The following is a 26,413-nucleotide window of genomic DNA, read 5'->3' as shown; positions in this document are numbered from 1 at the left end:
GTGGTAGTGTGATGGTTTGGGGATGTTTTGCTGCCTCGGGACCTGGACGACTTGCCTTAATAGAAGGAACCATAAATTCTGATCTGTATCAGAGAATTCTACAGGAGAATGTCAGGCCATCCGTCTGTGAGCTGAAGCTGAAGTGCATCTGGATCATGCAGAAAGACAATGACCCAAAACACACAATCAAGTATACATGAAAATTGCTTAAAAAGCAACAAATTTGAAGTTTTGGAAGGGCCTAGTCAAAGTTCAGACCTAATCCCAATTGAGATGTTGTGGCAGGACTTGAAAAAAGCAGTTCATGCTTGAAAACCCACAGATGTCACTGAGTTAAATCAGTTCTGCATGGAAGAGTGGGCCAACATTGTGAGAGACTGATCAACAACTACAGGAAGTGTTTGGTTGGAGCCACTGCAGCTAAAAGTGGCACAATCAGTTATTGAGTATAAGGGGGCAATTACTTTTTCAAACAGGGGCACTGGGTGTTGCATAACTTTGTTTATGAAATCAATTAAATAAGTATGTCACTGTTGTGTTATTTGTTCACTCAGGTTCCCTTTATCTAATATTAGGTTTTGGTTGAAGAACAATCCGTATCAACAAATATGCAAAAGTAGAGACAATCAGAAAGGGAGCAAATACGTTTTCACAGCCCTGTACACAACCTATATATAACACAAATATTTTATTTGAAAAATACAGACGTGTTTACTGCAGGCTGCAGCAAAGATGAGCACACATCGACTGGTGTAGTATGTGTTCTCATTATAGCTCATCTTTATTACCATAGAAATATTTGACTGCATACTGTATTTATTTACATGTACAGTATAGTACTTTGTATTCAGATATTTAAAACACTGAAGCACAGGCATGATAAAGTTATCATTTGGTTACAAAAAGACTGGATGAAGACATGCATTATTTATAAACAAAGAGTGTGTCAAGTCTTTTTTTAGAAATAGTGGGCTGCATATTTACTAGCCAATGGAAACACTGAATCAGGCATGACATGTGTGATGAACAGGTGTGTGTTCAAGTTATCATATGGTTATAAAATACTGGATAATGAGTGAAGACATGCATTTCAGTATAATTATTTACAACAAAAAAAGTGTGTTAGTCAAGTATTTGGTCTATTTTTCCTAACCAGACTAGAAGACATTGTGACCATTACAACATCATGGCTGACTGACTGCATTCAAACTAAAGGCACCTTCTTGAAAACAGATCTAATGTAGTCTCAGTTCCTGTTTCAAGCTACAAGCAGATGTGTACGTACAGTACATTGCTACAGTAGTCAGATTAATGTAAACTACATAGTGTAACCGCAAACTGAAACATACATCTTTTATAAAACAGGAAGCATAAATACTGTAATAGAATTATCCAACTACACTAAAAAAAATAAACAGTTTACTGGTCTGAAAAAAAACGGACATGTTTTTGAAGCCATTGTGAAAAGTTATAATGAAACATCTTTTCGCAAAACTAATTGGTCAAATAACGTATAAAATATAAAATCCCAATAAAACCCAATAAAAGTAAAATAGTAAGCTGCCACAAATAAAACATTGTAACAGGGTGAATTGTAGAACCAATTAAGAACTTTCTATATAAGGACCCAAAATCAAGTTCACAATGAAACCAGCAAACAGCACCAACATTGCAAACATCAGTAGTCAATAGTTACAGTATATTGGGTGCAAGGTGAAACCAAGTCTCTGTGCTTCAGGGTATGTATGGGTTCAATCAGACGTAGTACTGGTTGTCTCTCAGAGTAGGTGTGGGGGTACTCAATAGTTACTCAATAGTATACAGTTTAGTTAGTATCTCTGTTTCAATGTAGGGGTATGAGCTGTGGATCAATTACACCCAGTACTGGTTGTCTCTCAGAGTGGGCTCGGGGTGTTGACATTGCTGGGCCTGTACCATATCAGGAACAGCGTCTACCGCCCAGAGCAGCAGACAAGGGTCACGTGGAGCCAGCGTTCCCCTACGCAGCACATTGAGGACCGGAGTACCGGGGCAACTATTAGGGCCCAGCAGCGGAGTCACCACCACTGAGGGGACCGCAATGCTCCTCTCCGGTCTGCCCAGGTAGGGGCTCCCCTCTGGGCCTCCATCTCCGGCTGCAGCCGCCAGCTCCTGGATGAGCCCTCTGGATAAGGCCCTCTTCTCCCTGCGGTGGCGCAGCACCAGGATCAGGACCACCAGGATGACGATGAGCAGCAGGCAGGCCAGGAAGGGCAGGATGAGCAGCAGGGGGTCGGAGGCCGGCCGGGGCAGGGACTCTCCCCGAACTGGGGTGATTCTGTGGGGACCGTGGATGTTGTGTTTCCCATGGGTGTTTCCAGGGATGGTGGGGATCATGGGGTGACCTCCGTGGGTCTGGTTCCCCCAGTGGTGACGGGCTTTGAACTGCTTCTGTAGGGTCTTGTTGTGGGTCTTGTGGTTTGTGGTGTGAGGGTGGGTTGCAGAGTGGATTGTAGTCCCTCTGCCGCCTGTGGTTTGATTGCGCCCAGGTGACCTGGTCGTGTGGTTCAAACTCTCTTCGTATGGCACGATGGTGAATAAAAACTCTCCTACAGCCGGCTGAACATTATCCGCCCTCAGAAGGAATGAAAAGGAGTCATTGAGCATGGACACATGGATCTCTGTTGTGTTGTTGTCAGCAGTCCCTAGTTGGGACAGTAAAGATGTTGATTGATCGGCAATGTTGTTGCTGTGTATTTGTTGTACCAGGGTCTCCTGTAAGGCCACCCTGCCCTGCACCACGTCCCGGAAGGTAAACGACTCCACCGAGTGATTGGCGCCGTCCGATAGGTCAAAGGTCACCTTGACCAGCTTGCCGTGTTTGGGCGGGGACAGGATGTGGAAGACAGGGTCACTGCCGCTGAGTGTGGCGAGGTCTGTGGCGTCCAGATAGACCTTCCTCAGTTTCACAGCGATGCCACTTGGGATCAAGACACGCTCGCTGAAATGGATGAGCGGTCGGACAGTGACATTGAACATCTGAGCGGTCATGTTGCTCTCCGGTGTCGAGACTGTGAACTTAAAGCTGTCTGAGGAGGAGGTGAGGTCCGTCATGTGATAGGACAGTCTGCATGAGTGAAGGTCCTCTTGGTTAAACTCACTGACTGGCAGGTCGGACATGAGGAGACTGCCGTGGTGTGGTGGTGTGGTCACTCTATAGTGAATCGTCACACTGTGTCTCCCATTGGTCTCTGCAGCCAGGTGTTCTGTTGTCAATGTAGCAGTTGTCTGACCCTGCACCAGCCTCAATCCTGTGTTGTTCACCATGGAGACGGTTGCTGCAGTGACCTCCAGGTTGAAGAGCTTGTATAGCGGCCGGTGGAACCCATCAGTCACACTGAAGTAGAACACCCCTGAAGAGGGTTCTCCGTCCTGGACGAAGTGGACTCTACCATGGTTGATGTCCGCCTGGGAGAAGGCAGACACTGTCTCATTCAGCTGTTCTCCTAGAGACAGGAAGCCATTGTTGGGTTTGCTGATCACCTAAATCAAATTAAATAAAACGTCAATGTATTTCACAGACGTGTCTCAACAACTCACAGAAAAAAGTAAGGAGGGAAAACAGAATTACTGTAAAAATGACAACAACAAATAAGGTGTAAATGATAAGGGGTTGTGAGCCCTGTAAAGGACGGTATAAGATGACATGAAGAAGACCTTGTAATGGATCTCTTCTGGAGGGGTGTCCAGGTCTTCCACCAGGAGGTTCTCATGGCTGATGACCACAGTGTCCCCCTGCACCAGCCTCAGACTGGGGGCCTTGGTCCGGAGCAGGGGCGGCTGGTCATTGACAGGGGTCACTGTGAGGTCAAACGACTCTGTCACTATCAGGCTGGGCTCTGAGGGTCTCTGGGGAGGCTGGCCCTTACGGTTCAGCCAAACCTCAAAGGTGAAGAAGTCCTGGGTCGTCTCGGAGTCGTCGTGCTGGTATGTGATCCCAAGCTTATCCAGGATGAACTGGGAGAAGTTGGGTTTGGCGCTGGTCAGGTTGCGTTCTCCCACTGTGATTATGCCGTGCTGGGGTAGAGAGGTGACGTGGTACCAGACCTCGTAGGAGCGTCGCTGGGGTTCCAACAGCTTGCCCAGCAGGTTAGAGGAATCCAGCTGCATCTTGTCAATCACCACTCTGCCACCTTCAGTCACAACAGCACCTGGTAACAGAGAAGAACAACATACACACATAAACAAACCGCTTTTATTGAACATTCATAAATATCAGGATTGTCATTGCAAATAAGAATACATTCAAAAGTTTAACTTGAGGTTTTGGACCAGTGATTGTATTCTGCAGGGTAGGTTAGCTGGGAATACTACTGTCAAGAGTCCAGTAGAGCCTTCGTCTGTCTGTCTGTCTGTCTGTCTAACAGCAACACAGACTAACTGACCCACCAGTGTTAGCAGTGAGGATGGTGTTGCGCTCTGCAGGAGCATGCTCATAGGAGATATGGATGCTGAAGACTTGAGGTTGCAGAGAGACAGGGGACGAAGACACTGTGAAAGTGAAGGAGTCTGTAGTCATCCATCCCAACGATTCAGGATGGGTTTGGTCATAACTAATCAAACCCTCATTCACCTAAAATAACAGGACAACAGAGAAACAAGAAAGATAGGGATATTTTAACTTCAAAATCCAAGTTATTGTTGCAAAGACACTCTTAAAATGTGTCTTCTAAAGTAAACATAACTGTGCCAAACATAAATAAAACTGTGTCTCTAAGAATTGATATTGCATTACCATGTCTTGTGTGAAGGAGGAAATCTCTGCAGTAGAGTTGTCTGTCTGTTTTCTGACCAGTCTCCCCAGCTTTGGAGGACTGGTAACATTGTAAAGGATGGAGTGGTTCCCTCCCATGTCACCGTTGTCGTTGGTTACCACCAGAAGGTTATTCTGAGAGATAGTATTCACAGAGCCTGCAGAGAAAAAACAGGGCCGTGTTTAGTAGGGATAAAACCTGCAGAGTAGCTGCGTGACCAGATTCTCTGGACACCTCTTTCCGACAGCTAAACAAATGTACCTTCTGCACTACTTTACACCAAAAAATTGTACACCGATGATCGGACGTCTTTGTCTGGGGAAAGACATGTTGTACAAACTTCTGCTGTAACTATAAACGACATGATCGGCAGGTTGTACAAACGTCTTGTCTGTTGTCTGTTATAAATAAAAGATTGACATGTTGTAGACTACAAACTTCTGTTGTAACTACAAGAAGTATGATTAAGTTACTTAGCAACCTACCACATAACCAGCTGTTAAAAGCTAGCAGCTGGCACCATGATCATCTGATTCAGTACAGGCTGGCAGCTGGCACCATGATCATCTGATTCAGTACAGGCTGGCAGCTGTCACCATGATCATCTGAGTCAGTACAGGCTGGCAGCTGGCACCATGATCATCTGATTCAGTACAAGCTGGCACCATGATCATCTGAGTCAGTACAGGCTGGCAGCTGGCACCATGATCATCTGATTCAGTACAGGCTGGCAGCTGGCACCATGATCATCTGATTCAGTAGAGACTGGCAGCTGGCACCATGATCATCTGATTCAGTACAGGCTGGCAGCTAGCACCATGATCATCTGATTCAGTACAGGCTGGCAGCTGGCACCATGATCATCTGATTCAGTACAGGCTGGCAGCTGGCACCATGATCATCTGATTCAGTAGAGACTGGCAGCTGGCACCATGATCATCTGATTCAGTACAGACTGGCAGCTGGCACCATGATCATCTGATTCAATACAGACTGGCAGCTGTCACCATGATCATCTGATTCAGTACAGGCTGGCAGCTGGCACCATGATCATCTGATTCAGTACAGGCTGGCAGCTGGCACCATGATCATCTGATTCAGTACAGACTGGCAGCTGGCACCATGATCATCTGATTCAGTACAGGCTGGCAGCTGGCACCATGATCATCTGATTCAGTACAGGCTGGCAGCTGGCACCATGATCATCTGATTCAGTACAGGCTGAGAATGACTTTATACTGCAGCAGAAAGACTAGGGGTTTACTAGCCTGGTTCCAGATCTGTTTGTGCTGCCTTGACAACTCCTATGGTCATTGTCATGCGAAACACCAAAAGGGTTGGCAAGACAGCACAGACGGATCTGGGACCAGGCTAGACAATGAGGCTAATGCAGGTGGCGGCGGCGGTGGGGGAGGGGGGTGTTCTATATGTTTTATATATTCACTTTGTGAACTGTACCAAGATTTTCCTATTTAGGACAATAACCTTTATTCTGATTATGGTGTAGGGGGTGGCTATAGTTATATTTCCTGTTACGTTACCTGGGAACAGCATAACTGGTTCATGTTCCATATATCTAGTTACTGTTACCTGGGAACACTGTGAGGGCTTAGTTGAAAGTCTATATACACTGAGTATACCAAACATTAGGAACACCTTCCTAATATTGAGTTGCATCCCCCCCCCCCCCTCCCCCTCCCTCCCCCTTTTTGCCCTCAGCCTCAATTTGTCAGGGCGTAGACTCTACAAGGTGTTCGAAAGCGTTGCACAGGAATTCTGGCCCATGTTGACTCTATTGCTTCCCACAGTTGTGTCAAGTTAGCTGGATGTCCTTTGGATGGTGGACCATTTTTTATGCACATACAGTGCCTTGCGAAAGTATTCGGCCCCCTTGAACTTTGCGACCTTTTGCCACATTTCAGGCTTCAAACATAAATATATAAAACTGTATTTTTTTGTGAAGAATCAACAACAAGTGGGACACAATCATGAAGTGGAACGACATTTATTGGATATTTAAAACTTTTTTAACAAATCAAAAACTGAAAAATTGGGCGTGCAAAATGATTCAGCCCCTTTACTTTCAGTGCAGCAAACTCTCTCCAGAAGTTCAGTGAGGATCTCTGAATGATCCAATGTTGACCTAAATGACTAATGATGATAAATACAATCCACCTGTGTGTAATCAAGTCTCCGTATAAATGCACCTGCACTGTGATAGTCTCAGAGGTCCGTTAAAAGCGCAGAGAGCATCATGAAGAACAAGGAACACACCAGGCAGGTCCGAGATACTGTTGTGAAGAAGTTTAAAGCCGGATTTGGATACAAAAATATTTCCCAAGCTTTAAACATCCCAAGGAGCACTGTGCAAGCGATAATATTGAAATGGAAGGAGTATCAGACCACTGCAAATCTACTAATCTAAGTCCTGGCCGTCCCTCTAAACTTTCAGCTCATACAAGGAGAAGACTGATCAGAGATGCAGCCAAAAGGCCCATGATCACTCTGGATGAACTGCAGAGATCTACAGCTGAGGTGGGAGACTCTGTCCATAGGACAACAATCAGATGTATATTGCACAAATCTGGCCTTTATGGAAGAGTGGCAAGAAGAAAGCCATTTCTTAAAGATATCCATAAAAAGTGTTGTTTAAAGTTTGCCACAAGCCACCTGGGAGACACACCAAACATGTGGAAGAAGGTGCTCTGGTCAGATGAAACCAAAATTGAATTTTTTGGCAACAATGCAAAACGTTATGTTTGGCGTAAAAGCAACACAGCTGAACACACCATCCCCACTGTCAAACATGGTGGTGGCAGCATCATGGTTTGGGCCTGCTTTTCTTCAGCAGGGACAGGGAAGATGGTTAAAATTGATGGGAAGATGGATGGAGCCAAATACAGGACCATTCTGGAAGAAAACCTGATGGAGTCTGCAAAAGACCTGAGACTGGGACGGAGATTTGTCTTCCAACAAGACAATGATCCAAAACATAAAGCAAAATCTACAATGGAATGGTTCAAAAATAAACATATCCAGGTGTTAGAATGGCCAAGTCAAAGTCCAGACCTGAATCCAATCGAGAATCTGTGGAAAGAACTGAAAACTGCTGTTCACAAATGCTCTCCATCCAACCTCACTGAGCTCGAGCTGTTTTGCAAGGAGGAATGGGAAAAAAATTCAGTCTCTCGATGTGCAAAACTGATAGAGACATACCCCAAGCGACTTACAGCTGTAATCGCAGCAAAAGGTGGCGCTACAAAGTATTAACTTAAGGGGGCTGAATAATTTTGCACGCCCAATTTTTCAGTTTTTGATTTGTTAAAAAAGTTTGAAATATCCAATAAATGTCGTTCCACTTCATGATTGTGTCCCACTTGTTGTTGATTCTTCACAAAAAAATACAGTTTTATATCTTTATGTTTGAAGCCTGAAATGTGGCAAAAGGTCGCAAAGTTCAAGGGGGCCGAATACTTTCGCAAGGCACTGTAGGAAACTTTTAAGTGTGAAAAACCCAGCAATGTTGCAGATTTGGACCGGTGTTCTTATACTCAGTGTATCTAGTTACTGTTACCTGGGAACACTGTGAGGGCGTGGTTCCGCTCCAGGCTGAGGACCAGGGAGCGTGCCGTGGTGCTGAAGATCTGTCGGGGGGCAAAGTTCACCCCATCATTGACCTGGAAGTGGAAACCTCCCGACGAGGCACCTGCAAGGAACAAAAGTCTGTCTTAATGCTTCTGGTCGTTAGATATACTACTGTACATATGTCTGTGGTTATAACCCTTATAAAGCACCAGAACAGGGATATGACTTGTATGTCTAACTTGCATGCCGTATATTGTCCACTTGCCTCTCCAGCATTTTGATGGCACCCTTCAGTGCTACTAACCTTCTATTCTGTAAGAACGGCTACCTCCTATTGATATCTACTATCCAGTATTCATAGTCTCACCACTGTGGACAAACACCAGCTGTCCGTGGAGGGTGTGTGTCTGGGTGAAGTTGAGGATGTGTCTGGAGGGGGCGCTCTTCAGGGCCAGGTGACCGTTACTAGGCGGGGTCACGATGAACTCTAGGTCCTCCGGTGGAGAGTCACTGTCCTCAGCACTCAGGTCATCTACACTGATCTCTGTGACTGAGTTCACCCATACCTGTAAAGGGGACATGTAGAGAAGAGGACAGTTACAGGTAGAGAAGAGGACAAGCAAAACAAGCAGAAAGAAACCGATTGAGAATTGAAAAGATTTCTGTCAAACATGGAAATTCTATGAATATTCTACCATCGTATTGTACCGCAACCTACAGCAGTGGTTCCCAACCTTTATTGGTTACTATACCACCAAGGTCATACCAAGGATATTTTTGCTATTTGATTTTGAATTGTAAGACCCCTTGAAGAATAAAAATAATAATAATAATTTGATGAAAAATTTGTACCCAAAAAATCTAAAGGATGTTTGTTCTGAAATGTCTGTCTTATATCTGAGAGATATAAGAAAGATCAGGAAACATTTGTATATATTTATTTTTTTACATGTATTTAACCCCTTATTTTTGGCGCTAAACTGTCTCCATATATACAGTACCAGTTAAAAGTTTGGACACACCTACATTCAAGGGTTTTTCTTTTTTTTTACTATTTTCTACATTGTAGAATAATAGTGAAGACATCAAAACTATGAAATAACACATATGGAATCATGTAGTAACCAAAAAAGTGTTAAACAAATCAAAATATATTTTAGATTTGAGATTCTTCAAAGTGGCCACCCTTTGCCTTGATGACAGCTTTGAACACTCTCAACCAGCTTCATGAGGTAGTCACCTGGAATGCATTTATATTAACAGGTGTGCCTGGTTAAAAGTTCATTTGTGGAATTTCTTTCCTTCTTAACTCTCTAGGCTACGTGGGATGGTAGCGTCCCACCTGACCAACATCCAGTGAAATTGCAGGGCGCCAAATTCAAACAACAGAAATCTCATAATTAAAATTCCTCAAACATACAACTATTATACAGTGTCCGATTTCAAAAAGGCTTTACGGCGAAAGCTTACCATGCGATTATGTTAGGTCAGCGCCTAGTCACAAAAATACATACAGCCATTTTCCAGCCAAAGAGAGGCGTCACAAAAAGCCGAAATAAAGATAAAATGAATCACTAACCTTTGATGATCTTCATCAGATGTCACTCATAGGACTTCATGTTACACAATACATGTATGTTTTGTTCGATAAAGTTCATATTTATCCAAAAATCTCAGTTTACATTGGCGGGTTATGTTCAGTAAAACATCCGGTGATTTTGCAGAGAGCCACATCAATTTACAGAAATACTCATCATAAAGGTTGAAGAAGGATACAAGTGTTATACATAGGATTAAAGATAATCTTCTCCTTAATGTGACCGCTGTGTCAGATTTCAAAAAAGCTTTACAGCGAAAGCATATCATGCGATAATCTGAGTACAGCCACCAAAACAAGCCATACCACCCGCCATGTTGTGGAGTCAACAAAAGTCAGAAATAATGTTATAAATATTAACTTGCCTTTGATGATCTTCATCGGAATGCAGTTCCAGGAATCCCAGTTCCACAATAAATGTTTGTTTTGTTTTGTTCGAAGTCCATATTTATGTCCAAATACCTACTTTTTGTTCGCGTAATCCAAATGCACAAAGCGCGAGCACTAAGTCCAGATGAAAAGTCCAAAAAGTTCCATTAAAGTTTGTGGAAACATGTCAAACGATGTATATAATCTATCTTTAGGATTTTTTTTATAGTAAATCTTCAATGATATTCCAACCGGACAATTCCGTTGTCATTAGAAAGGAAAGGGAACTGAGCTTGCGCTCATGGCCGCGCGCAATAAACAACTCATGGCTTTCAGCTGAGCCACTTACTGCGAGTGGTCTTATTCTCTCCCCTTTCACAATAGAAGCCTGAAACAACTTTCTAAAGACTGTTGACATCTGACCCCATTTACACTGGATATTGGATAGGCAATCACTTGAAAAACTACAAAAATATTTCCCACTTCCTGGTTGGATTTTTCTCAGGTTTTCGCCTTGCCATATGAGGTCTGTTATACTCACAGACTAATTTTAACAGTTTTAGAAACTTCAGAGTGTTTTCTATGCAAAACTACCAACTATATTCATATCCTAGCTTCTGCCTGAGTAACAGGCAGTTTACTCTGGGCACACTTTTCATCCAGAGGTGAAAATACTGCCCCCTACCCAAGAGAGGTTAATGCGTTTGAGCCAATCAGTAGGGGTGGTATGCAGAATATAGCCCTATTTGGTAAAAGACCAAGTCCATATTCTGACAAGAACAGCTCAAATAAGCAAAGAGAAATGAAAGTCCATCATTACTTTAAGACATGAAGGTCAGTCAATATGGAATATTTCAAAAAAATTTAAAGTTTCTTCAAGTGCAGTCACAAAAACCATCAAGAAAGGAAGACCCAGAGTTACCTCTGCTGCAAAGGATACGTTTATTAGTTACCAGCCTCAGAAATTGCAGCCCAAATAAATGCTTCACAGAGTTTAAGTAACGGACACATCTCAACATCAACTGTTCAGAGGAGACTACGTGAATCAGGCCTTCATGGTCGAATTGCTGCAAAGAAACCACTACTAAAGGACACCAATAATAAGAAGAGCCGTGCATGGGCCAAGAAACACTAGCAATGGACATTTGACCGGTGGAAATCTGTCCTTTGGTCTGATGAGTCCAAATGTAATATTTTTGGTTCCAACTGCTGTGTCTTTGTGAGATGCAGAGTAGGTGAACGGATGATCTCCGTATGTGTGGTTCCCACCGTGAAGCATGGAGGAGGAGGTGTGATGGTGTGGGGGTGCTTTGCTGGTGACACTGTCTGTGATTTATTTAGAATTCAAGGCACACTTAACCAGCATGGTTTCCACTGCATTCTGCAGTGATACGCCATCCCATCTGGTTTGTGCTATCATTTGTTTTTCAACAGGACAATGACCCAACACACCTCCAGGCTGTGTAAGGGCTATTTGACCAAGAAGGAGAGTGATGGAGAGCTGCATCAGATAACCTGGCCTCCACAATCACCCGACCTCAACCCAATGGAAATGGTTTGGGATGAGTTGGACTGCAGAGTAAAGGAAAAGCAGCCAACAAGTGCTCAGCATATGTCGGAACTCCTTTCAAGATTGTTGGAAAAGCATTCCTCATGAAGCTGGTTGAGCGAATGCCAAGAGTGTGCAAAGCTGTCAAGGCAAAGGGTGGCAACTTTGAAGAACCTCAAATATAAAATGTATTTTGATTTGTTTAACACCTTTTTGGTTACTACATTATTCCATATGTGTTAATGATTAATTATTCTACAATGTAGAAAATAGTAAACATAAAGAAAAACCCTTGAATGAGTAGGTGTGTCCAAACTTTTGACTGGTACTGTACTTCCATAAATCTTTTCAACTGGTACCGGGGGACCTTCAGACAAGTCTTGTGAGGCCTGTGGACATAATAGAGCAAAACATGTACGTGTTCAGAGAGTCTCACCTTTCCACAGACGGGTCATATTTGTGTGTAGCCCCAACTGTTCGGAAACTACCAACAGAAGTTGGCAGATCGGCTGTACCGACTTCAGACGAGTCCCAAGACGCTTGTGTGGGTCGTAGAGCAAAACATGATAGTTTCTAGGCCAAACCATTCGGACGCTACAGACGATTTTGTGAGAAGACCGATTTTCTGGATGTGTCATGGTCTGATAAACACCGCTCTAGCTCTCTCACCTTTCACTGCAGATGCGGAAGTGGATCTAATGCAAAAAAAACATACATCTCTAGTGTAAATTGACAGATTTTTATGGGGATTTTTATATTACGCTATTTAGATTTCCATGGCACATCGACCTTAAGGGTTTTAAGTACCCCCTCATGTGCATTATAACAGTAGGCCTATGGTCTCATGAGTCTTCTCAAGTACCCCCTGTGGATAGGCCAAGTACCCCTAATTGGGAACCACTGACCTACAGTATGTCATGACGGTTGGTTGGTGTCTGATCCCACCACTGAGAGTGATGTCCTGGTGGACAGATTAAGGTACTTCAAAAATACCAGAAGAGGAAACCCGTGCACTCTTGACTGAATGTTCAAAATACCAGATTCTTAACTTGTAACCGAAAAAATTGATTGTCTTGGAACAATGCTACACTCTTATATTTGAAGTCATAAGGATGTAAATGTTACATTGTGGCTCATACATTTGAACAGCAAAATAACTCAATTGGACTCAAATCCAGCAACAACAGTTCAAGAGGTCAAGAGGTCAAGGTCAAGAGGGACAGCTCAGGAATTCCAACTATTTGATCAAAGTTGTGGAAAACTCTCAACTCTAAGCCTTTGCTAAACTATTTTTCATGACACAGGTTCAAATGTACCGGATTTTGCCAAACAACCAGTGACACAGGTTCAAATGTACCGGATTTTGCCAAACAACCAGTGACACAGGTTCAAATGTACCGGATTTTGCCAAACAACCAGTGACACAGGTTCAAATGTACCGGATTTTGCCAAACAACCAGTGACACAGGTTCAAATGTATTGGATGTTGCCAAACAACCAGTGACACAGTTTCCTAACCACTCCCAAAATAGAGCCAATTACATAATTTTCTTATAAACCCTGTTCCTCAAAATCATGAGGCTGTTATTACACATATATGTTACTATAGTATTATTGTGTTATATACACATAACAACTCACCCTTAGAATCCTGTTGGCTGTGATGACTGGGGCCTCATCGTTGACAGGCGTCACATGGACGAACACCATGCAGGGCTGGCTGTGCTTTCTGGTGTCTGTGTCGTTGGCGATAATGGTGAAGTTATCTGACAGTGTATCACTTCCATCGTGGACATAATAAATGTGCCCTGAATCCACCTGAAATCACAGAAATGACCCGGAGGTTAGGAACTCTATCTGTCCAGTATAATTCCATCTGCACAGTATAGACACTCTTTTTAAAACCCTACTGGTAGAAGATGTTCCACCTAAAGAAGATAAAAACATAGATGACCTTGGACCTTTTACTAACCTGTTTGCGTGTGAAGAAGGGAATAGAGAGTCCAGGAATGCGTGCGTGTTCAATATGACCATGGCTTGGCGGCTCAGATACATGATAGAAGAAGTCAACCTGGGAGAAGTGTCTGTTGGTGACCTGTAGGACCTCCTTGGTCAGGGCCGTGGATGACCCTTCTTCTAAGGTCACGTTGAAGACATTGAGAGGGATGTGGATTGGGATGATGTCCACGGAGACCCTGACAGAATAGAATGAGATGCTTATTGTCCATTTGGTTAGAATGGAAACTAATCTTCTGCCTTTTACCCCAACACACACACATCGAGGCACAGTGTCAGCCGCGGTGCATGGTGCCTGGATGGAGAGTAATTCACATTTTTGGTTTGAACAGGCAACCTCCCCGCTTCTGCCTGACATCTACCTACCTGATGTCATGAACCTCTGGTCAGCCTGTCATCATCTTACCTGATGTCATGGACCACTGTGATGCCGTTAGAGGCGTCCAGAAGGAAGGAGTCGTGGGTCTGGTCTGAATCCACCTGGAGGTACTGGATGTGTCCCATGTTGACATCCTCCTGGGAGAAGGAGTGGATGGTCTCCTCTCTGGTACCCTGGTAGGGATTGTCCTCTCCCTGGGTTGACCTACGGAGGAACCCGTGGGATGGAGCCGTCTTCACCTTGTACACTATCTCAGAGGGGAGGCTGTCCTTATGGATCACCTGAAAACAGAGGTGAGATGAAAGATGTGACATGACATGAGATTAGACTATTTGGTGGTATTTGAGAAGTGTGGTGTTTTACAAGACAAAAAAGTCATGTGTAAATGTGTCTATGTTTGTAAATTCATTGTAGTATTATTCCTAAGCATAAAACACCCCAGTTAAGTTAATGGGATCTGTTCTTGTGTCCCTTATAACTAAAACCTGTGACGATAGCCCATGGTTCTTAACTTCTTAACAGAAAAACTGCCCTGTAATAAGGAACTTCAATGTAGTATCTCACCTCCAGGTCTCCTCTGTTTATCTTGACAGACTTGCCCTCCTCCACCACTACAATGTGGTTGTAGAGTACAGTGGGGGGCTGCTGGTGGCTCTCCAGGTACACTCTCACCCCAACGCTGGCGTCCAGACGCACCTCTTTAACGCTCACCGTGAAGTTGAAGGAGTCAGCCAGGTTCATGCTGTCATCATGGCGATACTGAACGCTGCCCACCTTCAGATCATGCTGAGTGAAACGATCCACCTTCAAATTGAATTGAATCAATTGAATTGAATAATACTAAACCGGTCTGCCTTTGAATTGAATTGAACTTTTATTGATGCCCTAGGTCAAATTAAATGAACAACATCACAACACACAACATGCACATTACAAACAATACAATGCTGGTGCTATTTCAATGATTTTACCTTAACGTTGTTGTGGAACAGATGCCCGTGTCTCGGCGGGAGGAAGACCTGGCAGACCACCTCCTCATCGTCTCGGACATCCAGGTTTGTAAACACACTGAAGTTGGCCGAACCCAAGATGGCCACATGGCCTTTCTGGACCAGCAGGCCTGTGTTGTTCTCCACCTGGATGTAGGGGTCCTGGGCAATGACCTCCAACAGTGTGGATGTGTAGTGTTTCCCATCTGACACGAATAGGACGAAGCGTCCAAAGCTGACCTATGGAGTGAAATCTTTAATATTCGTAACTGTAACAAAGCAATATTTAAAACTGTGTGTGTGTATTTTGTGTGTAATAAAAGTTACTGCTTTCTCTCCATACTTACCCCCCTGTGGATGAACAGCACCCTCCTCTGCTGCAGGTCCTCCTGGCTGAACTGGTACAACTTGTGGCCTGTGTCATTTACTAGGACCAGGTCGCCCATGGGGATTCCCCGTCTAGTGTAGACCAGCTGACTGTCATCAAAGTCTGAGTCAGCGTCGTGGTAGCGCAGGTCGTCTAACGTCAGCAGCCTCTGCCTGCCCCTGGCCACGTGGAAAACTTTGTCGACAACGCGGACCGGTTTCTCGTCATTGACAAGGGCAATCGAGATGTTGAAGATGTCATCAATGGTGTGAGAGTTTTCTTTTTTGGAGTGTGTGCGTTTGTGATTGTGTGCTTTGGTGTGTTTGGCGACGGTGGTGTGGAAAGTGAACGCGTCTTCCATGGTTTCACTGCCATCGTGCACATACATGATGCGGTCCTCTACGATGTCCTGATTGGTGAAAGCCGTGATGTTATCGTTAATAGACGTAGAATTAGAGAGATTAATCCTCTTTAACTTGCCATGTTTAGGACTGCTGGTGAGTGTATAAAGTGCTTCTTTGACCCCGACTGTTTCAGCAAACAGCAAATCCTTGGTGATTACCTTGCTTTCTCCTTCCAGGATGGACAGTCCTTTGTTTGTTAGGATCAGGCTATGAACATCTGCCTTGATGTTGATTCTGAAGTCGTAACCCCCTGAATGTGCGTGTTTGGAGACCACCTGGAAACGAAACGAGTCCCTTGTGTCCTCATGAGGCCTACCTGTAACCTCATATTTCACCATGTGGTCAGATATATTCTTCTGGCTAAATGTTGAGTTTTTCATTAAGACTTCGTCTTTGAACACGAGCTGTCCTTTCTTTGGCAGGGATAGCATTCTGAAGTGAAGTTCACTGTCATGGAGCTTCATGCCCTTGGAGACAACACAGAGCTCCTCGTTGCTAAGGACTTTCCTCACACCGCTGACCTCCATCTTACTCCTGGTAACCTTGAAGTGGATCCACCGCACCGTGATGTGGAAAACCAGCTCATCAGTCACTGCTGAGCCCACACTGACCCTGCATTTGAACTGATCTGTGACATTGCTTGTCCTGATCTCCTGGAAGGTGTTGAGGTACCTGAATAGAATTGAAAATAAAATATTTATTGTCCATTAAATGATGTAATAAAATGTAAATATTTCCTTCAACTCGTGGTGTTAAAACAATGGACAATTGCACACAAACACAGATCAAACAACACAGCTAGGTACCTGATGCGCTCTTTCTCCAGAAGCTTCTGTGAGAAGACAAAGGTAGGCTTCCACTCTCCGCTGGAGTGCAGACGCTGCAGCTCGCCATATCGAGGTGCCTCCACCACGTCATAGCGAATGTCAAAGCCCTGCTTCACAACGTTTACCTGCATTGCCAGGTGTTGGCTGCTGATGACAGCAGCCCCACCCTGGTCCACCTCCACCCCTGTGTTGTTGGCCACCTTGTGCTCAAGCTGGACAGCCATGATCCTTAGTACTACTGTGTTGCTCACCTTGTCCCCATCACTGACCCTCACAGCCATCCGGGAGTTCCTCACCAGCCCTCCCGTGTGCACATAGCTGACCTTCCCCTCCTCCAGGTCGGGTTGGGAGAAGGTGGTGATGGCCGTCCCTGGGTGGTCCTGCTTCTCCAATAAGCCTGCTTCAGCATTATGGTTCCCCAGTACGGTGAACACTAGGTCTGTGGAGTTGCTGTCCAGGTCGGTGGCTCTGAGAACATCCATGTTAAGGTGGCGTTTGGAGTTCTCCAGGAGGATGAAGAGACTTCCCTCAGGGAGGCTGAGCTCGGGAGCATCATTGACGGGAGTGACGCTGATGTTGAAGCGGTGTAGTTTGTTTCCCTTGAGGTAAAAAGGGATCTCCTTCTTGCTGTTGGTAAAGACAGAGAACATGAAGAAGTCCTGAGGGTCTTCTGAGCCTCCATGGACGTAGATCACTCTACCGTGCCACAGGTCCAGCATGCTGAAGGTCCAATCCTCGTTTTGGTCTGAATGATCCACATCAAGCCTCAGCTGGCCATGCACAGGCTGCTCTTCAATACGGAACATAATCTGAGACTGACGGATTCCAAGCTTCCGGAACTCTAGGTTCACCTTGATGTGCTTAGATTCTAACAGAGCCCTCCCACCTTCTGGAACCACTAAGTCTTTCAGAACCAGAAAGTTCTGACCCGGCCTCTTCCTGTCCCTGTCTGATCCATTATGGTGGACGAGTGGCAAGGTGACAGAGAGGACAGCCGTGGGACTCACGGTGGTGATTGCTTCTGGAAGCTTCTCTAATTCACAGCCGACAGATATGTCTTTGGTGACTACAGCGTGGGGAAGCCCCATCCTCTGCGCATTGACACGGATGTCTCTCAAACAGCCTTTGAAGGATCCTCCACCGGCCAGCCGCTTCCCATTGAAAGACAGTAGGCCGGCCTTCCTGGCTTCTAAACGTGATCTGTCATCCACACCACCCATGTAGAGAGGGCCTCGGAGCTGCAAGGACTTGGAATGAGCCCCTAGGCTGTGGTTGACTATCTCCTCACCTAGAAAGATACAATTCATTGGGATCACTTTATTTGAATAGTCTCAAATAGATGCTTTTTAGATGTTCAGTAGATGTTCAACAAACTGTCAAAAACATTCCAACTACAGTACTGTAACTATTCTGTAACCCTAACCCTAGCCCTAATTTGACAACTCAAAAAATACAATTCCAGTCACACAAGTGGATACACTGAATTTAAAATCAACAATGACAACACAAAATAAAGGTTTACTACTTATTTCCATCGTGGTCCGTACAGGTTGTCCTTACCTACAGTCAGCTGCAGGCTGTGGGGAAGCAAGTGTAGTTTCACCCGGTGCCATTTCTGGTTGTTGACGTACGTGAGGGAGTGCAGCTCCGTCCTAGTCCCGCCGTTACCAACGACAACCACCAAAGTCCCCGCTTGGATCTCCATGGCAATAAAGTCACTCTGGTGGGCAGAGCTGTACAGGACAATCCCCTCTTCGGAGGAGGTATGTACCTCACACTCCAACACCCCCTCCTGAGGGACGTCCCACGGGGGCAGGGATATGTACGCCCTGGAACTGAAGAAGCTGATGGGGTCGTCTTCGCCTGCAGAAAACTGAGAACTGCAGCCCAGAGACACCTCATGGACACTCTTATATCCTGAGTAGGGCCTCAGGCTGGACAGCAAGTTGTGCTGGTTGAAGAGCACCTCGTCAACACAGCCGCGGAAGCCTAGGAGGAGGAGGAGGAAGAGGAGGAGAAGAAGAATACTTTATAGTCATTGATTATAACTTAAATCTAATATTTTTCTTCTAACCCAACCTGTGGCATCGTCACTATGGAGATAGGGTTTGTCCAGGCCAACCGTCCCACCAACGAACAACCCATCATGGACACTGAGGTCCAGGTCTGGCCCGGGGATCCTGACGCTGGTGTGAGAGTGGCGGTCCACCGACAGAGTGACGTTGTGCTGGTCGTGTTGGAGCTCCACAGAGTGCCAGGCCAAGTCGTTCAGATGAACCCCCTTCTCAGAGCGGAGGGTACGCTCACCTGATCCCAAATCCAACTGAACCTGAGAGAAAGAAAGAATGATAAAGGAGAGATGAAGGAGGGATAAAGGAGAGATGAAGGAGGGATCAAGGAGAGATGAAGGAGGGATCAAGGAGAGATGAAGGAGGGATAAAGGAGAGATGAAGGAGGGATAAAGGAGAGATGAAGGAGGGATCAAGGAGAGATGAAGGTGTGATAAAGGAGAGATGAAGTAGAGATGAAGGAGGGATGAAGGAGAGATGAAGGAGGGATAAAGGAGAGATGAAGGAGGGATAAAGGAGAGATGAAGGAGGGATCAAGGAGAGATGAAGGTGTGATAAAGGAGAGATGAAGTAGAGATGAAGGAGGGATGAAGGAGAGTTGAAGGAGGGATCAAGGAGAGATGGAGGAGGGATAAAGGAGAGATGAAGGAGGGATCAAGGAGAGATGAAGGTGTGATAAAGGAGAGATGAAGTAGAGATGAAGGAGGGATGAAGGAGAGTTGAAGGAGGGATCAAGGAGAGATGGAGGGATAAAGGAGAGATGAAGGTGTGATAAAGGAGAGATGAAGGAGGGATCAAGGAGAGATGGAGGGATAAAGGAGAGATGAAGGTGTGATAAAGGAGAGATGAAGGTGTGATAAAGGAGAGATGAAAGAGAGATGAAGGAAAGATAAAGGAGAGATGAAGGAGGGGTAAATGAGAGACGAAGGTATCAAGAAATGTTTTTTTAAATTAACAAAAGACTAATTGGTGGTTATTTTGTAAGATAACATTACAGATTTGTTACAAAAATCATCAAACAACAGAAGGGTTCAGGAAAGTAGCACAAAAGTAGTTGTTCTCCTCCCCATATTTCTGTCTGACATAGCATAAGTAGAGGTCATTCACAAGCAGGATGCCAGGTTGAATCCATTCCACCACATTTACAGCCACACATCAACTATAACCTTACATGCTGCAGCAAATACTAACATTTAACCGACTGTGGTCTCTTCCAGAAAGATTCATGAATGAACTTGTCAGGGACTGTGGTAAATCCTTCAATTCACAGGGTCTTTTTTTCTATGAAAGCAATAGGAACATAGCCTTCCTCTGGGTTTAACCTTTGGCCATTCTGAGGATAATAACTGCCTATATACACTACATGGCCAGAAGTATGTGGACACCTGCTGGTCAAACATTTAATTCCAAAATCATGGGCATTAATATGGAGTTGGTCCCCCCTTTGCTGCTATAAAAACTTCCACTCTTCTGGGAAGACTTTCCACTAGATGTTGGAACATTGCTGCGGGGACTTGCTTCCATTCAGCCACAAGAGCATTAGTGAGATCAGGCACTGATGTTGGGCATGGCTTGTAGTCGGCACTCCAATTCATCCCAAAGGTCTCCGATGGGGTTGAGGTCAGGGCTCTGTGCAGGCCAGTCAAGTTATTCCACACTGATCCCTTCACTGGAACTAAGGGGAGATTTTAGAAGCTGTTTGGCTATGGAAACCTATTTCATGAAGCTCCCAACGAACAGTTCTTATGCTGACGTTGCTTCCAGAGGTAGTTTGGAACTCGGTAGTGAGTGTTGCATCCGAGGACAGACGATTTTAAGCGTGGTGCTCTTCAGCACTCGGTGGTCCTGTGCTGTGAGCTTGTGTGGCCTACCACTTCGCGGCTGAGCCGTTGTTGCTCCTAGACGCTTTCACTTCACAATAACAGCACTTCCAGTTGACTGGGGCAGCTCTAGCAGGGCAGAAATGCTATGACGGTGCCACTTCAGTAAGGCAATTCTATTCCCATTGTTTGTCTATGAAGATTGCATGGCTTGGTGCTCGGTTTTATACACCTGTCAACAACGGGTGTGGCTGAAATAGTCATTTGAAGAGGTGTCCACAATCTGTAATCTAGAGAAAATGATTGTTGTGGCCTGTCTGTGCTCCAAAGTAGAAGTGCTAAGAGCAGTACTGAGTTATACGTAATCACAGTGGTCAGAACTGATGTTGTTGTAGTCATCTCTACAGTGACAGTATTTGAAAAATATTTTGGGGGGGTATTTTACCCCAACGGGCTCAGGAGAGGCGGAGGTGAAGTCATGCGTCCTCAGAAACACGACCTGCCTAACCGCACTCCTTAACACTTGCCAGCTTAACCCGGAAGCCAACCACACCAATGTGTCGGAGGAAACTCTGTTCAACTGGCAATTGGGGTCACCCCGCAGGCACCCGGCCCGCCACAAGGTGTCACTAGAGCACGATGAGCCAAGTAAAATCCCACCAGCCAAACCTTCCCCTAACCCGGACGACGCTGGGTCGGTTGTGGCACAGCCCGGGAAATAAACCTTGGTCTGTAGTATCGTTGCAGTGCCTTAGACCACTTCACCACTCGGGAGGTGTGACAGTATTTTCTGATCTCTTTAGAATGTAGTCTGGACAGTAGATACACTCTTAGAAAGTAGGGTTCCACAAAAGGGTTCTTCAGCTGTCCCCTTTTAGATTCCAGATAAAACCCTTTTGGGGAAAGGGATACCTAGTCATTTGCACAACTGAATGCATTCAACCGAAATGTGTCTTCCACGTTTAACCCAACCCCTCTGAATCAGAGATGTACGGGTGTTGCCTTAATCGAAGTCATCGGCGCATGGGGAGCAGTTGTTGCTGGGGGTTAACTGCCTTGCTCAAGGGCAGAACGGCAGACGTTCCTGCTAGGCCACCTGTAGAGCCCTCTATGGAAAGGGTTCTACACAGAACCCAAAAGGGTTCTACCAGGAACGTTTCAGGTTCTAGATAGCACTTTTTTCCTAAGAGTGTAGTGTGTAAGGTGAGCATGTTTTTATTTAACTTTCATTTAACTAGGCAAGTCTGTTAATTAAGAACAAATTATTATTTACAATGACGGCCGACACCGGCCAAACCAGGACAACGTTGGGCCAATTGTGCGCCGCTCTATGGGATTCCCAATCACAGCCGGTTGTGATACAGCCTGGATTCAAACCAGGGTGTTTGCAGTGATGCCTTTAGCACTGAGATGCTGTGCCTTAGACCGCTGCGCCACCCGGGAGCATTGCTTTGAGCCTATGAAGTAATATGCAAATCTAAGCTACGGCATATCTGTGTCTGTAAGGCGTGTTCTCACCTGCAATCTCTGAGCTACAGCATGTTGGTTTATCTGTAAGGTGTGTTCTCACCTGCAGGCGACCAGAGTGCAGCTCTAGCAGGAGGAAGTCTGTCTCCCCGGCAGCCATGAAAAGTAGTCCACTGTGACTTGAGGTGCGGAAGCGCACATGGAGCGACGTTCGGCTGGACAACTCCACAGTCCTCAGTTGGACATATCCATCCCCGTAGAATGAGGCTGTGTACAAACAGCAGATTGAAAAATCATTCTATATGATGTCATCAGATTTAGGAATAATAAGATTTGGTTCAGCTAGGTGCTAATCATGTCACAGCCTGTTGCTGTATTCTGCAGGGTTACTTCCATACACTGAAGATAAATTCTGTATAAGAATGGAACTGTATGAGCAGTTCCATTCTATTCCAGTGGTGCCAAAGGGCAGCCTATTTTTCATGCTGCAAAACAACGCATTAGGCCTAATCTTCCTCGCTCATTTTCTTTTTAGAGAACCCAACAACGAATAATGTAGATATTCAGCATTTGTTAACTTGCATAAAACACTATAGTAACTTTGTTCCTGTTGGTTTTTCCCTTTCTTAAAGCACATGGGAATGCTAACAACAATCATTTAGCCTATTGAGGCAGCAAAATTAGGTCTTCCCTTTGGCAGCATCCCATTTAACTTATTGATTTCCCTGCTACAGGGACTAAGTGCTCGCTATTATTGCAAAGTGTTTGTGACCTTTACTGGCTGTATCTGAATTCAATTCATGTAAACTCTCATGCCCTGAGCATTGTTCTAACTGGAAAATTAGGCAGATTGTGCTGCTGGCGGGACATCATTCAGATTCAGAATATCTGGAGCAGTGGCCCAGAACCAAAATACCCATGGAAGGAAAATTAGTGTGTAGAGAATATTTGTGAATGACCTATGATTCCCAGAGTAAAAGGGTCAGGTGAGGCCAAACTAATGGTGTCAGTTAGTATTTATCTGATTATTCCAGACTGAATAGTGTGAGGAGAAAAACACAAGTGGCAAGGTGCCATAATAGTAGTGCATGAGGTCAGGCAGTGCAACTTTCCAAATGCTGACCTAAAACATGTCGTCTACTACATCAGGACTGCTGTTCCTTCAGTAGTTAGTTGCATCATTGGCAGAATCACAGTTGACATCTCACAAAGCAACCCATTATCATTGAATAGACTAGGCCTATTTGGGGAAACACTATATTGGATAGTTCCAACTCACTTACACTATAAACCTAATTCTGGTCAGCCATGGAAAAAGCATCAGATGGTAGAACCATGGCGATACAATGTAATATTATATTTAATTATGTGGTTATAACAATGTAATAAAACTGTAATGCTAGTTTATATATATATTCGCAAATAGCTATAGAAAAAGACATACTGTCAGGAGACTTCTGCTCCAAATACATAGTAGCAGCCTATGTTATCGTGTCACTGGCAGTGTCCTCCTACGAGGTCTTATCGCGTTTATAGATCCTTAACTAATTGGATTAATATTAATCTGCCTGCTATAACACTGCATCACTTTGAATTATAAATCTGTCACCTTCTTCTGTTCTTATAACGACAACAAAACAATAATGCTTCATGCAATGTATTATTATAATCGAACAAATAAATGTGATTTTATCTAAACGTCAAAATCCCTGAATGCAAGTCAATCTGCCAATAAAAGAAGATCCCATATACAGTAGACTAGTTGGCCTAGATTGCACAATACAAATGAGTCAACAGTTAAATAGATAGATGCTAATTATATTATCATACCATAATGTATCATTCTCATGAAAAATTCAAGAGGAAGTTTTCATATGGACAAAGAATTACACAGGTTTTCTGTACTTTACCTCCCAACACTTGTCCGCTGGAGAGAAACATAAGAAGAAGCTTGATGAGAAACAACTCGTTTAATAACATTAGGAAGGTCTCCATAGTTTACTCTTTCATTACTTTCCGTTTAGAGAGAAATCTGGGACCTTCTTAAATGCCATTGTTTTTACTGGCGGTACCGCCATTCACCCCCCTCATTCCCAACTGAGTGTAAAGTCCAGTGTGCAGGGTCGTCCTTAATTACCACAGTCACAAAGTCACAAACACCGCCTATTTCTTCAATGTATGGTTTTAAAATAAAATGTTATACCTAACCTTTACCACACTGCTAACCTTATGCCTAACCCTAACCTAAAACTAAAACTAAAAAAAAGCAACAGAAAAATCATTAATCTTTACAATAAAGACAGTTTTGACTTTGTGGCTGTGGTAACGAGTGAAAACCAGTTTCCAGTGTACCTGTGCATCCATCACGATATCACGCAAAATAACGTCAGAGGAGGGACGTGAACTATAGCCCCGCCCTGTCAGTTCGCCTAATGGCAAATGTAGGCCTGCAGCTATGATACATCGACATATTTTTACCAAATAAACCTATAAACCTAACCTTTTCTCCAAATACAATTTTTCTTAGAAAACGAATTTGAAACTTCAAACACATTGTGCGTTTACCTACATGTTACATGTGTTGACTTATTCATTTATGCTTTGTAATGAAAGGCTCCCTTGTAAAAAGAGACTTGGTCTCAACGGGACTCTCCCCTACTAAAGATGAAATAAATAAAATAGTTTGTTAATAGTATATCATATACTGTATATTGTACAATAAGTTTATTTGGCCTCTCTTCAACATGAGTATTATTATAGCAAAAAGCAGTAATGTACTCTATACTGAATGTACAAAACATTCAGTCCTCTTTCCATGACAGACTGACCAGGTGAATCCAGGTGAAAGCTATCATCCATTATTGTTGTCACCTGTTAAATCCACTTCAACCAGTGTAGATGAAGGGGAGGAGACATGTTAAAGAAGGATTGTGAAGCCTTGAGACAATTGAGGCGGATTGTGTATGTGTGCCATTCAGAGAGTGAATGGGGAAAGACGAAAGATTTAAGTGCCTTTGAAATGGGGTATTGTAGGTGCCAGGCGCACCGGTTTGAGTGTGTCAAGAACTGCAACGGTGATGGGTTTTTCACACTCAACAGTTTCCAATGTGTATCAATAATGGTCCACCACTCAAAGGACATCCAGCCAACACAATTGTGGGAAGCATTGGAGTCAACATGGGCCCGCATCCCTGTGGAACACTTTCGACACCTTGTAATCCATGCCCTGACCAACTGAGAAGGTGTTCTTAATATTTTGTACACTCCATGTAGTTCAAGGAACATTCTCAAAACTCTGACATTTCCACTCATGGCCATGAGAGAGTGCTATTCAATCCCTAACTCCATGGCCGTGCATGGTCTTAAGGGAGACGTTCTGTACACCCTAATTCAGTCATGCAAAGTTTTGGATAGGAAGTTGGTTCTGTAATATCCAATATCTAGTCCTCTTCAGCAGTGAGGAACACTTTTGGATTTAAAAATGAAGGCAAGTATTTTATATTTAGAAAATCGTTCAGAGAAATACGGACATTATATTTAGATGTTCACTATTAGTAATGATTACATAATAACTTTTTGAGATCTGCGAAGCAACAATAGATCTTTGAAGAAAATATAAATAATCAATTAATCCCATATGATCTCTTATAGAGATTTAGATACACATGTTTATATCATAATATGCTTATGAAACAGTGTCATTTTAACTTGTCGTGACCCAAATAAAACAAAACATCCAAAACAAGCAGCAGAGAGAGAGAGAGAGAGAGAACAGCAAAAACAGGTCACTGCACAGGAGTTTAGACCAACGCCACCGTTGACTGATTCAGTTAACATGAATGTCTGTGATTGTTCAAACTGAGCACAGCAACACTGGCCTTAGCTGTATCCTTTGATAGAGAGAGAGCCCAGTGTCTGACAGTTACAGACCATGTGGCCATTACACGGCTAGTTATTTTTCTGTGTCACGAGAGGGGGAACCGTTGGTGAAGTTGAAAATAAACATGGAGATTTATGCAGTTATGTAATTTGGCTGGTTGAGAGCTGTAATGTGACAGCAAGAATGAAAGGATTTCCATTGAAATAGATAAAAATATACTGTATTGAGAGGGATGTAGTCAAGTGGCTCTATGAAAAGGGAAAGTTAACCTACACAACGACCTGAACTAAAACTCTGATACA

At 44.1% G+C, this 26,413-nt stretch overlaps 1 protein-coding gene across 1 annotated transcript; it reads right to left on the bottom strand.

Moving 5' to 3' along the window:
* Window positions 1-748: 748 nt before the first annotated feature.
* On the bottom strand, window positions 749-24,471 carry cspg4bb (chondroitin sulfate proteoglycan family member 4Bb). The gene is made up of 17 exons (XM_021622473.3): window positions 24,142-24,471; window positions 22,335-22,498; window positions 18,955-19,204; window positions 18,436-18,864; window positions 16,855-18,163; window positions 15,625-16,720; window positions 15,260-15,517; window positions 14,853-15,092; window positions 14,316-14,569; window positions 13,866-14,088; window positions 13,535-13,711; window positions 8,746-8,944; window positions 8,368-8,499; window positions 4,775-4,950; window positions 4,429-4,612; window positions 3,697-4,190; window positions 749-3,522 (listed from the first exon to the last, which is right to left on the bottom strand). Exons 1-17 carry the CDS (start codon window positions 24,224-24,226, stop codon window positions 1,873-1,875), a joined length of 7,320 nt encoding a protein of 2,439 aa, XP_021478148.3. The 5' UTR covers window positions 24,227-24,471; the 3' UTR covers window positions 749-1,872.
* Between the last annotated feature and the right edge of the window lie 1,942 nt (window positions 24,472-26,413).

The sequence above is a fragment of the Oncorhynchus mykiss genome, chromosome 12 (genome assembly GCF_057628025.1).
Source record: "Oncorhynchus mykiss isolate SJ-2025 chromosome 12, ASM5762802v1, whole genome shotgun sequence".
Taxonomy (NCBI): Eukaryota; Metazoa; Chordata; class Actinopteri; order Salmoniformes; family Salmonidae; genus Oncorhynchus; species Oncorhynchus mykiss.
This window is presented reverse-complemented; position numbering and strand designations above follow the sequence as displayed.

Excerpts from the sequence above, each read along its gene's own strand:
- cspg4bb (XM_021622473.3), bottom strand. The coding sequence starts at position 24,226 with ATGGAGACCTTCCTAATGTTATTAAACGAGTTGTTTCTCATCAAGCTT. Across the intron at positions 18,164-18,435 it reads CAGCCTGCAGCTGACTGTAG|GTGAGGAGATAGTCAACCAC; the intron begins GTAAGGACAACC and ends GTATCTTTCTAG. Across the intron at positions 3,523-3,696 it reads CAGAAGAGATCCATTACAAG|GTGATCAGCAAACCCAACAA; the intron begins GTCTTCTTCATG and ends AATTTGATTTAG.